The sequence below is a fragment of the Wolffia australiana genome, chromosome 1, assembly GCF_029677425.1.
Source record: "Wolffia australiana isolate 7733 chromosome 1, ASM2967742v1".
NCBI classification, from domain to species: Eukaryota; Viridiplantae; Streptophyta; class Magnoliopsida; order Alismatales; family Araceae; genus Wolffia; species Wolffia australiana.
This window is the reverse complement of record NC_135835.1, coordinates 9137952-9151463: the sequence shown is the minus strand read 5'-3', so window position 1 is coordinate 9151463 and position 13512 is coordinate 9137952. Positions and strand designations below refer to the sequence as shown.

Sequence of the window (13512 nt, the reverse complement as noted above, 5' to 3'; positions counted from 1 at the left end):
ACGATTTTTGAAAGATCAAAGCATATTATCTATGATATAATTTTTTTTTTAACTATATCTATGATATAATATAAAGTCATGGTTTTGCCAATAAAAGGCGGACTAATATAAGATGGTAATATTGAAAAGCAATATTAAAATGATAAACTCCCCCAGATAAACAACACAGATCCTTTCTAGTTAATGTCACTCATGACAGATGTACTGGAAAATGTCACTCATGGCAGCCTTTGCAAAACGGAGCCCCTGTTGACGCCTGAAATCACTTAACACTATGGTGGCAAATAGATAGTTTCATCTCCCCCATTTTTAGGGAGTTGAGAACATTAGATCCAATGCACTATAGGTCCATTAAGGGCTACATTAACTTCCAATTGTCTCATGATTGATGTTGTTCGTCCAGTAAGCCAACATTCTTGGCTTTACGCATGTTGTGGCGTAATTCTCAGGCCTTGGGTTGCATGGCTCCTTACCTAGTGATAAATTTCGTGCTTAGCCATTGTAGATATATAATACTTGGCAGGGCTTGATGAAGTCTCCACGGGTTCCCACTCTTTTGAGATCTATGACAGAAAAGAACTTAGACACTCTATTTATTGAAAGTACTCGGTCATGTTTTGTCGGACAGTTCCTCATATGCCAAAAAAAAACAAGGATTTATTTTAAATCAGATGGATCCCAGATAGTCACCATCATGCTCCTTCTCTTGTGCGCCCAGTTCTTTATTTTCGTTTGGAGTTTTGCCCAAACATAATGTATAACTCATCTGGGAAAATTGGTTTTAAAGCCGGTTCCAGAAGTGTTCCCAGAACCACTAGGGTAAACGCGTGCAAAATTAAAACATTAAATATCTGTTATGACGTATTTTTCATGTGTCTGCCACGTGATATCTCCTTCAGCTAAAAACTAGCCGTTGGACCATATACCTTTATATAACTCACGTCTTATGTTAATAGATTGTGTGTTATTTTTGCCCTAAAAAGAATCGTTGTCTTCCCTTTCTCTGCATCTCTCTCTCTCTCTCTCTCTCTCTCTCTCTCTCTCTCTCTCTCTCTCTCTCTCTCTCTCTCTCTCTCTCTCTCTCTCTCTCTCTCTCTCTCTCTCTCTCTCTCTCTCTCTCTCTCTCTTTTGGAAACCTAGGCGGCAGATCCATTCCTGGAGAGATCTAAGCAGGCTACTCATACATTTGAGCTACTCATATGGGGAGTTACAAGTTATACAAATTGAACCAACAAACACAAAAGCTAAATCTGAATGGGGTGCATATGTTACATAAATCGAGAATGAGATCACCAAAGAATACTGGGTGGTAGAATCTGTCCGAGAAATTAGAGGTGCACATTGGTTCCCTGGATGTTTTTATCCTACTTTGATTTCCAGGTATTTATCCATCAAAGCAACACTGTCTTTAAATGTTAAAAATCAGGAAAAAGGTTCACCACATACCACATATGAGCACACTCGAATGGGGGACAAGGAGGATTCATCTTGTAACCACGATAGATGATGAGAAGAGCAATCTGGCAGAACGCAACCATTGAGAAAAGATGAAAAATAAGAAAGTGCACAAAAGACAAATATTATTAAGTACATTAATTTGAAATATCTGAAACAATATGTAGGAAGTATGCCAACTAAACCTTGCACGCATTCTTCCTCATAAGAAGGCTAAAATTACTGCTTTGTGTAACTTGATGAAGAAGAAAATAAAGTAAATTTCTTCTCTGCTTCTCATGTTCCCCATCTAGTAAAGCTTCCAGGGACTGAAAAGAAAAAGCAAATCGTTGTGTTGGCACGGAGATAAGTTTTTCAATTCTCAAGACAAAAAGAGAATTCAATATCAGAATAACTATGCATACCTGCAAAAATGGGAGGAAAAGATCGAATATCTCTTTGTGGCTTTTCTCATTTCGTGTATGAAACGACTGCCCCAGTAGGGTGTTGCGCATAACAGAGGGTGATAGTGTTGTCCTCAACCAAAGTTTACAACCTAAACAAAGTGAACAGCAGTGTCATATTATTCTTAAGTTCCTAACTATAACAAGCACAGAACCAAGGAGTATACCAAGCATCTCAAAAAGAATCTTCAGGCAATTGACGGCATGAGAGAACTCAGGAGTGTCATCACTGACATGATTAAGCACAATACTCACGAAAACGGGATACCTCTCTAATATCCCTTCTTCAAAAGCAGGCGGCTCTACAAACCCAAGCCTTCAAAATGCAACAAATATCATCAGCAAACAGCTTTTAATGGCACGAGCTCTAAGGATTGAAATTGGAGAGCTAAGGATTGGGCTTAGATGTCTGTAGTAATCAATTTTAATATCCAAATACGGACTGTAGTAGTCAAATCAGATCACATGAAGGAAACACCATGAAAATATAAAAAGACAACAATTATCTCATTTTGATCATATATATCAATATTAATTTTGGGTTGACCACCAAGTTCGGGTGGTCTTCCCTCTTTTCATTCAAAAACAAATCTCATTTTGTACAAAAATCAGCAGATAGGTTTTGATAAGTACCGAGATAAATATCTTCTCCAAACAGATATTCCGGTTTTTTTTGTTTTTTAGCATGCATGTTTATGTTGTTCAATCAAAAAATCTGATAATACAAGAAAATGGTAGGACAAGAATTTCAGGCTTATTATTTTTTTGCCATCAAGAAAGCAAAGGATAATCTCTGTTGTTTAGTTTCAGCAGTCAAACTAACTATCATCTCAGGATTTAAAAGCCGCCTATTGTTTAAAGATCCTAGTTTATCAAGGTCACTCCTGCAAAAAACACCAGAGATGGTTGAGACAACTTGTAGGCACCATAAAAAGCATCGGTAAAGTACTATACTGTTAAAAACACACAAGTGGAAAAAGTCTACACATCCCAATGAAAAATATCGAGTTATCAATGTCTTTAATCATGCAAATCGATTTGAACTTTAGAAATGTTCTAGTGCACTGGGTAGTTACAAAAAGCAAAGGATATAGAAGCACTTTTTGATGCACGGCAACAATCGAGAATCCACAACATCTTGGAAAAACATCACTTGAAAATACTCCTGCTTTGAGTAAACAATGATATGGATACTTCAAAGAATATTTTGCATCTGAGAAAAGAAAGAAAAATAGCCAGCATACAATGTTTTTATTCCAAGCCAGACAGCAAGTCTCTCGTGCTCCACTCTTGGCCTAGAACCCTCCAAATCTGACAGTAACACCTCTGTCTCCAAGAATCCAATGTACTTCTTCAGCAAAGGCTGCAAGGGCTCCAAATCAGCAGCACACCTATTTTTTCAGACAGAAAATGATATCCCACCATTTATGAAAAAATTAAAGACAACCCCCTGATTTCAGACTGGAATTAAACAAAGTTTGAGAAGCATAGGCTTTTGAATAAAAAGCTGAATAACCAGGGAAACATAGTAAACTTCAGTACATATCCAACCAAAAGTAAATGATAACTGGTCATTTCATTTGGACTCACATTATTGTGCATTAATAGCTGATCTCATGCCAACCCCGACTCCTGAAGGATTTCTTACTACTTGGGTTCGGTTAAGAAGCTGGCTGCGTCATGACACTACTTCCATAAGAAGCTGGCGCATTACAAGACCACCCAACCAATAAATGAAGAAGTGAACTATAGTTAGGGCATCACATTATAGTTAGAAATATTAAAATACGTTAATATTTCTTTCCCTCTCCCTCCCTCTCTTTTCCACCCTGATTGCAGCCAGCATCTCTCACGGGTGTCAGAGCCTTGTTCTGGTGCCATATACCTTCCTCCAGATGATCAACCCAAACGTCCTCTCCCACGAGATTTGACCAGGAAAACTTCATTCACGAGTTGCAATCTTTCAGCACTCATCTCATGGATGTTGCAACCCTGCCAAACCAGATGGCATCGCTGCAACTTCTCCATTCATTGCCACAAGACCTGCCAGTGTTGACGCAGTCAGTGTCCCAACTCGCCCTCACAGTTGCTGCTATGCAGTACCCACCAAAACCCTTCCCCCTTCTTACTGGCTCCAGATATGCGTTTATGTCTTTTTCCTGCCCCCTGCACACCCCACCACCCCCACAACTTCCCTCTCTGACATGACCTCTGCCTTTGTCAAGTCCATCCTCCACGCCCTGTCCATCCTGGATACCTTCCCTGCCTGCCCCTACCCTCTTTAGCCACCTGCCGTTGGCTTTCAAGCCACCCCACCCTAGTCCAGCCTGCCGTTCCCATGCTCCCACTTCTGCACCCAAACCCACCCATCTGATCTCATCCAGCCTACCCTTCCAGCCCAGTCATCCTATTCCCATCACCAGAGGTTCCCGTCTCCAACGCCCACTGGAGACTCACATTGTGGACACCGATGCATGGAGATGCCTACCTTTGCCGGGACTGATATGGATGAAGATGGGCTCTATCGAGAAGAGAATATATCAACCTATATCAGATTCAAAAATGAAGAAAAGGTGGCTGCAGCAGGGCCACTCTCTGTAGGGGATGCATTAGCATGGTACCACTGGCTCTTCAGCTTGTACCAAATCTTAGATCAACATGCTCTCATAGTAAAACTACAGAGTGGTTTGAGGGACGTTGGAGGAAACAGAGCAGTTTTTTTTTATGTGAAGATCACCTTTTCACTGTCTAAGAATAACAGGAGATTCTAAGGTTAGCAGAAAATCTCTATGGCGTCTGTTAAGAAATAGTGACCGATTTTTCATCAAAGGGTCATTCAAAGAAATATAGGTAGAGATGGACATCAATGAGTGCCGTGATCTTCGCTACACCATGATGAAGACCCAATGGGTTGGAAAAACACAGCGGATGCGGCCCCTACTTGCAGACTTGTACCAACAGGCGGCACATTGGAAACCCTCAGAGCCCCTCCCTCTGTGTCACACTAGTAAATACGTGAGACCTCCAGAAGGCCCTTCTTCCCCTAAAATCAACATAACTATTGAGACGATACAGGAGCATAAAGCCAAAGAGTTTTGTTTTTCATGAGACAAAAAATATGTAACAGGGAGATGTCACAGAGCTGGTGGACTGCAGCACAGCCCAAAATATCATCTCATTAGAGTTGGTGGAAGTCCTTAACACCCCTATTTCTGATTCTTTCATAGACGGTATCACTAAGGGCAATGGCCAAAAAGTTCCAGGACAAGGCATTTGTAGATATATCATGTTGGTAATCCAACTGCTGGTGGTTGCAGACTACTTTCTATCACTCCCAACGGGTAACGTGAATATGATACTGGGCATGCGATGACTGAAAACTATCATTCCATCTTGGGTAACATATGCTCAGTTTCTTAGTAACTGAGAACAAATTGTTGAATGTATAGGCAAAAATATAAGCCTAAAAGAATGTTTTTATCTCTCTTCCCTTATCGGCTCCAGGTAGAGTCGAATAATAAGATATTTTGGACTAAGCTCGGTGGGGCCCACTGTCCGATTTTTAAATCGGGCCCATAACGGCTAGTTTTACTAGCCATTACGAATGTTCAAATTAGCCGTCAACCGGCCTGTATATATACATATATGAGCAATGAAAAAACTGACTATTTTCTTCCTAAAAACTGTCTCTTCTTTTCTCTTCCTCTACTCCATCTTCTCCCTGTTTATTATTGCTTCAAGAGAGTCTACTCAATTTGTCATGGTATCAGAGCGGGCTTGATCTCTTTTACTTCAAGTTTTGCTACAATTAGATCATCCTACGGGAGGATCTCGATCTGCAAAAGCTAGGGTCATCCTACGGGAGGATCTCGATTACAAGGCATTATGTCTGAGGAGTCAATGAAGATCCAGGCTCCGGCTGTATCGTCTACATCATCCGGGCATCAGTTAATTGTTCCTGATCGATGGCTGACGCATCTCCCGGTGCTTGCAAAGTGCAATATTTTCAATGGCCACAATCTCCTTCTGTGGGAGAGAACAATCAAAGCTGCCTTGAAGCCTCGTAATCTCCTACACCTCTTGACTGAAGATCGTCCAGACGAAAATCATCCAGACTTCCAGAGATGGACCATGGAGGAGGAATTCGTATTTGGCTGGATGCTCGATTCTCTATCTTCGGAGCAGCTCACAAGGTACACTTCATATGCAACCTCTAAATCTTTATGGCAGGCCATCCATAGAAATCATTCGAAGAAGAATGACAAGACGAAGATAATCACTCTCATCGTCCAGTCATATACTCTAAAGCAAGGAGACATGGATGTGCTTACCTATTCTAATAAACTGAGAGATATTCACAATGAGCTGGATCATTGTCGTCCACCCTCCACTGACCCAGTGGCTAGAGCCCATGAGGCAACTAATCGCCTCTGTCAATTCCTTAATGGCCTTAGACCAGAATTCGAACTGATCAGGAGTCAGCTCTACAATCGAGAAGATGAACCTTCATACGACGAGGCTGAGTCCAAGGTGATGCAAGAAGAAAGTCGTTTAAATTCTGTTAAAGGAGCTATTGAGAGTACAGCTTATATAACAAAGGGTCAGATCCAGCAGAAGGGTGATCAAGAAAAAACTAACAAGGAGGATATATTTTGTAACTACTGCAAAAAGAGAGGACATACCAAAGAAAAATGCTGGAAACTACATGGAAAGCCTCCTCACATTGCAAGAGCACATCTAGCACAGCAGGAGAAAAATTCTGGTAATACTCTTCCCTCAATGCAGGACCTCCAGAAGGTGATGGAGGAACTTCAAAATTTGAAGACGATCATCCACTCTGGGTCTGTCATCGGCTTCACCTCAATGGCCAATACTGGTAACAATGATTTTTTAACAAAAATAGCTTTGTTTACTAAGGATCTAACAACTGCCTGGATCCTAGATTCAGGAGCGACGGATCATATGTCATCTAGGAAGGAATCCTTCATGACATATGAAAAAATCACTCCTGGGAAGCATGTACAAACTGCTGATGGAACACTACTTCCAGTAGTGGGAATAGGCAATTTGAACATACATCCAATTGGTAAACTCCAAAACGTTTTGCATGTTCCAAAGCTGTTTGTAAATTTAATCTCCGTACAACAGTTGGCTAAGATAAACGAGTATAATGTTCTGTTTGATAATTTGGATGCTTATTTGTGTCATAAGGAACTCGGGTGGAGGATTGGACTAGCTAAAGTCCAACAAGGACTCTGCTACCTTCCATGCAAAAAACATAGATCCTTAGGAGAAGACCAAACGAGAACGGTAGCTACTGCTACATCAAAGGAGTCACTCATGTATCCTCACTTATTCAAAAACTTTTTGGTGGAAAATTTGATATGTGAAGCTTGTCAATTGGGAAAATTCAAACGCACTACTTATCCACCGAGTGAATCTTATTCAACTAAACCTTTCCAAATAATTCACTGCGATGTTTGGGGACCCTCTCCACAACAGGATATACTAGGATTCAAGTATTTCCTGGTATGTGTAGATGACTATAGCAGATATACCTGGGTGTTTCTTCAGAAACACAAACACGAAGTGACTCAAAATATCAAGGGATTATGTGCTTTGATCAAGAGACAATTTGGTGACTCAGTACAAGGACTTAGGACAGACAATGCCAGAGATTTCCTAAACAATGGATTACTAGAATTTGTAACCACTGAAGGCATAAGACATGAAACTTCATGTCCTTATACTCCACAACAAAATGGAGTCGCTGAAAGGAAAATTGGTGATATAGTGGACAAGGGAAGAACCCTACTAGTGCAGGGAAATGTCCCAGAAAACTTATGGGGATTTGCAATCATGACAGCTACACACTCAGTGAATAGACTTCCTTCAAGGGTCCTTGATTTTAAAAGCCCCCTTGATTTAGTGGAATTGCACTACCCAAATGTGCGATTAAAGACAGGATTACCTGTTAAAATATTTGGATGTGTTGCCTACGTATACAATCATACACATAAACAGAATAAGCTATCAACAAAAGGTCTGAAATGCGTGTTTATTGGATATTCCGTTACTCAAAAGGGATACAAGTTATATCATCCAATTACCCGAAAGTACATTGTATCCAAAGATGTAGTATTTGATGAGACATCCTTCTACTACAAACCGCATGGTACTGAAGCTCATAAAGATGTAACTCGGTTACTCACTAGTGAAGTGACACCAACACCAAATATGGACACCAACCAAGAGTCACGTGTAGAATATAGATTACCAGAACAGGAATTTGATAATTCTTTTACTGAGACAAATGGAACCGAACCTACGGATCTGAATCAACCAAATGAAACAGAAGTCACGACAGGCGAGCTGGAAGGGATACACCAATTGACCCCATATCCCAAATACTATCAGAGGAAGAAGAAGGAAAAATCCACAGACCCTGTGGATTTGAGTGAAGGGGGAGTAAAAGACACAATCACTGAAATCGAAACCGATAACGGTGGGACAGATTGGCCCATAGCCCTAAGGATGGAAAAACGAGCTTGTGTGAAACCTGTACCATATTCAATGGTAAATTACTTGAACTTTAAACAGGTCTCACCTGAATATAAAGCATTTCTTACTACAATACAAGACATTCAAATACCAAAATCTCCAATTGAGGCCATGAAGAACATTAGATGGAAGGAGGCTATGGATGAGGAAATGAGGGCACTACTACAAAATAATACATGGGAAATAGTTAATCGACCAAGAGACAAAAAATCAGTGGGCTGTAGATGGGTATACATGATAAAGTGTAAGCCTGACGGAAGTCTAGATAGGTATAAGGCACGCTTGGTAGCCAGAGGGTATACACAGACATATGGAATTGACTATCAAGAAACCTTTGCTCCAGTTGCAAAGATTAATACCATTAGAATCCTTATTTCATTAGCAGTAAATTTAGACTGGCAACTAAGTCAGTATGATATAAAAAATGCCTTTCTTAATGGAGATCTAAAGGAAGAAATTTATATGGATATTCCTCCTGGATATGAGGACCAACTGAGTAAAGGTAAGGTATGTCGACTTCGCAAGGCCTTGTATGGTTTGAAACAGTCACCCAGGGCTTGGTTTGGAAAGTTTGCCCAAGCCATGAAGAGCCTTGGCTATAGCCAAAGTAATGGGGAACATACTATGTTCTTTAAACTTCAAAATGACAGAATGATTACAATTTTATTAGTATGTGTGGATGACATTATCATTACTGGAAACAATCTTAGAGAAATTGAGAATCTTGAAAAATGTTTAAACAAGGATTTTCAGGTTAAACAATCAGGACCTTTAAAGTATTTCCTAGGCATAGAGTTTGCAAGATTGAGTAAAGGGATAATAATGACACAACAGAAATATATTCTAGATATTCTGAAAGAAACTAAACATATGAATTGTCGTGCAAGTGAAACTCCAATAGAAGTCAATCACAAATTAACTATTAGTGAGGATGACCCTAAGGTCGAAATTAGTTCTTACCAAAGCATTGTGGGAAAACTATTATATCTCTCACATACACGACCTGACATATGCTATGCAGTAAATGTACTTAGTCAATTTATGCATTCACCTAGAAATTCTCATTTTCATGCAGTTAACAGAATTCTCAGGTACTTGAAGGGAACCCCTGGGCTGGGCATTACATACAGAAAAACAGGTAAGTTAGATCTTATTCTATACACCGATTCTGACTGTGCTGGGTCTCGTCTTGATTACAGATCTACTACGGGATATTGTACATTCCTTGAGGAAACCTAGTCACATAGAGAAGTAAAAAACAGAGTGTAATCGCAAAGTCAAGTACTGAAGCTGAGTTCAGAGCAATGTCAAAGGGTATCGATGAAGCAATGTGGATCAAAAGCCTACTTGATGACTTGAAGATTACATATTCGACACCACTTATTATCCGCTGCGACAACAAGTCTGCCATCAGCATTGCTCATGACCCAGTTTATCACGATCGAATGAAGCACGTGAACATTGATAGATTTTATATACAAGATCATCTGGAGCAAGGAATTCTCAGGACAGAACACGTCAACTCTGAGGAGCAGTGTGCAGACATCTTCACCAAGGGCTTACCAATTAAACATATGCAATATCTGGTGTCCAAGCTTGGAATGACTAGTATACATTCCTGCACTTGAGGGGGAGTGTCGAATAATAAGATATTTTGGACTAAGCTCGGTGGGGCCCTCTGTCCGATTTTTAAATCGGGCCCATAACGGCTAGTTTTACTAGCCGTTACGAATGTTCAAATTAGCCGTTAACCGGCCTGTATATATACATATATGAGCAATGAAAAAACTGACTATTTTCTTCCTAAAAACTGTCTCTTCTTTTCTCTTCCTCTACTCCATCTTCTCCCTGTTTATTATTGCTTCAAGAGAGTCTACTCAATTTGTCAGGTAGGTCCATTATCGGGTCTGGGTAGACCCATTACCCGAATCCTTATCGGATTCGGGTAAGTTATAACGGCTAATTTTATAGCCGTTATAACACTAGCTGTTAGTAACGGCTAGTTATCCCTCTATAAAAGAGGGATAACCCACTGTGTGTAAATAGTTGTTATGTTGAAATAAATTACTTTTCTCCTTGATCCTCTGTCTCTCTCGCTATTGTCTCTCCTTCTCCACTGCGCCGGAAGTCAACATGGTCTCAGAGCCAACCAAGTGATCTCTGAAGCTTTTTTTCTCTGCTCCAAAGTCATCCCACGGGAGGACTGTTTCTGTTCTAAAGCTCCAAGGTTGCGGTTAAGGAGAAGCTCATCCCACGAGAAGACCTTCTTCTATATTGTTGGAGCTGAAGCCTATTCTTTACAAGAAGTCCTCTTGTTTCTGGTTATATGGCAGACGAAGCTGGAAAAATTTCCTCTCAGATGGTGTCATCAGAACATCAGATTCCACTCGCTGAAAGATGGATCACTCAATTTCCAGTAATTGCCAAATGCAATATATTCCATGGCAACAATCTCCTGCTATGGGAGAGGAATATCCAGGCAGTTCTAAAGCCCAGGAAACTCACTTGTCATCTCTTTGAATATCGCCCAGATGAAACTCATCCAAGTTATCCAAGATGGGTAACAGAAGAGGAGTTTGTTTTTGCATGAATGCTAGATTCTATAGCATCCGGACAATTAATCAGTCTCTCTTCTTATGGAACAGCGAAAACATTATGGGAAGCAATTCATCGAAATCATTCCAAGAAGGGAGACAAGACGAAGATCCTTGATCTCATTGTAAAAGCATACACCCTCAAGCAGGGAGATATGGATGTCCGAACCTACTCAAACAAGTTAAGGGATATCCATAATGAGTTGGATTACTGCCGACCACCTTCTACTGATCCAAATGCCAGAGCTCACCAGGCTACCGATCGACTGTGTCAACTCCTACAAGGGCTCAGACCTGAATTCGAGCTCATAAGGAGTCAATTATACAACAGGGACGAAGAGCCCACGTTTGACCAGGCCGTATCCAAAGCCATGCAAGAAGAAAGTCGCCTGAATGCAAATCGTGGAGTCATCGAGAACACAGCATATGCTACTAAAGGCCAACATTCTTCTGGCAATACTGGGACGGAAAAAATCAACCGAGAAGAATTGATCTGCACCTACTGCAAGAAAAGGGGCCACATTAAAGATAAATGTTAGAAGCTTCATGGAAAGCCTCCACACATTGCCAGAGCCCACCTAGCACAGCAAGGAGCAGCAAATTCAGATAATCTTCCTTCAGCCCAGGACCTCCACAAGATGATCCAAGAATTCCAGGCCATGAAGTCAATCATCTCCGGAGGTGCAGTCATTGGATCCACATCCATGGCTAATACTGGTAAAGGGGAAATACTTACTCATATTACATTGTTTACTAGGAATCCAGAAAAAGCCTGGATCCTAGATTCAGGAGCAACAGACCATATGTCATCAAGAAGAGAAATCTTCAAGACATGAAAAATCTTAACAGTCCCCTGATCGACTATAGAATCTTTTTCGAAAGTTTCGCTGTTCTCTGGACTTCTGCTCGAATATATTCGATGTGTGTGTGTATGTGAAGCATTTAGGCAAACTTGACCTGAGCAAACTGCTGCATATTTGTGTTGTTGATTGGACTGGGACTCAAAGGGATATAGGTGCTTTCACCTCCTTTCACAAGATGTCTTGTGTGTCGGCAGATAGAAGTTTTGACTGTTACAGACTGAACTTGGCTGTACTGTGCTGTACACAGCTCAAACCCGACAATGAAGGCTGATTTGATGGTCTCTTGATTGACTCTTGACCCATTGTGACTCTGACAGGAGATTGGGGGGAGGGACAAGGGAACAGATCGTGGATAGAGAGAACAGTTGCATGATGAAATTGAAGATGAGCGATGATGAGATTCAGCCTCTGATGAGCCAGAGACAATCAAACAAATAAATTAATTAAGAAAAATTATGAAGAGAAAAAACTCACTAGAAGAAAGAGGCACCACTCACTAGAAGTAGCTGCACCGATGGATGAGGTTGTGGCCGCCGGATGACTCAGGTTGGCCTATCGCATTGAGGAAGGGACCATCAGCGCGTACGTCAAATATGAAAGTGAAGAGAAATAGTATGACAATAAATCTCTGCTGGGTATCACTGCAGTCCAGACATCTGTGTAGTCAGCCCTCCGAGTTCCGGAGTCGAGCTGCTATGGATGATGAATATGGATGGAAAGAAAAACATGCTCATGAAGAATGACACTTGGGAGATGAAGGAGAAGGCAGTGAACACTTCCAAGCCCTCACAAGAAGGCTTCTGATAGAAATTTCTGGCAGATAGAATGTTGAAATTTAGGGTTGCCAGAACAATTAAAGAATTGGGCAAAGAAAGACACAGATTGATTACAGTAGCAGAGTTTCTTATGGTGAGACATTCGCGAGTCACCGTGCAGCTAAGTGTGATTGGGAAATTTTTCAGTTTGATGGAGTGTGATTCTTATTTATGGTTGGAGAGGAACACAGATCTACATGGAGAAGTCTGCATATATGAAAGGAGAAAAAACCATCCAAGTATGTCGACTGAAGAGAAAACTATGGCGAAGGAAGAAAATGAGGTGACCATTTGGTAATCGAGGAGAAATCAGGTTTGGGCCTTCACCAAGGCCTCAGGAGAGGCCAATTCTTTATCAATTTCTCAAGCAGATGATAATTACTGTTCTACTAGTCTATGTGGACATATACTGTTTTCTATTTAGGAGAGTCAGAATGATACGATTGACTGGTGACCGACCAATAAAATTATTGATATGTTGAGATTTGACCATTAGCATTTTGATATGAACTTTGACCATACCCAACTTTTGGTTTTGGAGGCCAACATGGGTATATTGATGGCTAACTGCAGGAAATCAGGGCTATTAAGTGTAAGACAGAACCCTTGGGCAATTGGGGTGTACTGGAGCGACAACCCCTGGATTATGAGGGGTGCGTTGGAAGTCAAAGGTTGGAGAGGTTATCGATTATCCTGAAATGACAATGAAACCATACAACCGTAAGTCATATGATTGAGTCAGTTCAGAGCTGAGCCATATGAGAGTCATGAGTAAAGCACT

The 13512-nt window shown here is 40.8% G+C and overlaps 1 protein-coding gene across 3 annotated transcripts in view; it reads right to left on the bottom strand.

Moving 5' to 3' along the window:
- LOC144705158 (P-loop containing nucleoside triphosphate hydrolases superfamily protein) overlaps positions 1–13512 on the bottom strand; it is a 35415-nt gene that overhangs the window by 15303 nt on the left and 6600 nt on the right. For all 3 annotated transcript variants that reach the window (XR_013581992.1, XR_013581991.1, XM_078577718.1), the window contains exons 5-9: positions 3143–3289; positions 2066–2214; positions 1860–1990; positions 1641–1763; positions 1447–1520 (exon numbers count right to left, since the gene is read on the bottom strand). Coding sequence is in view for 1 of the 3 variants with exons in the window: in XM_078577718.1 (XP_078433844.1) it covers positions 1447–1520; positions 1641–1763; positions 1860–1990; positions 2066–2214; positions 3143–3289 (624 nt within the window). In the remaining 2 variants the exon portion in view is untranslated. The remainder of the gene's footprint in view (positions 1–1446; positions 1521–1640; positions 1764–1859; positions 1991–2065; positions 2215–3142; positions 3290–13512) is intronic.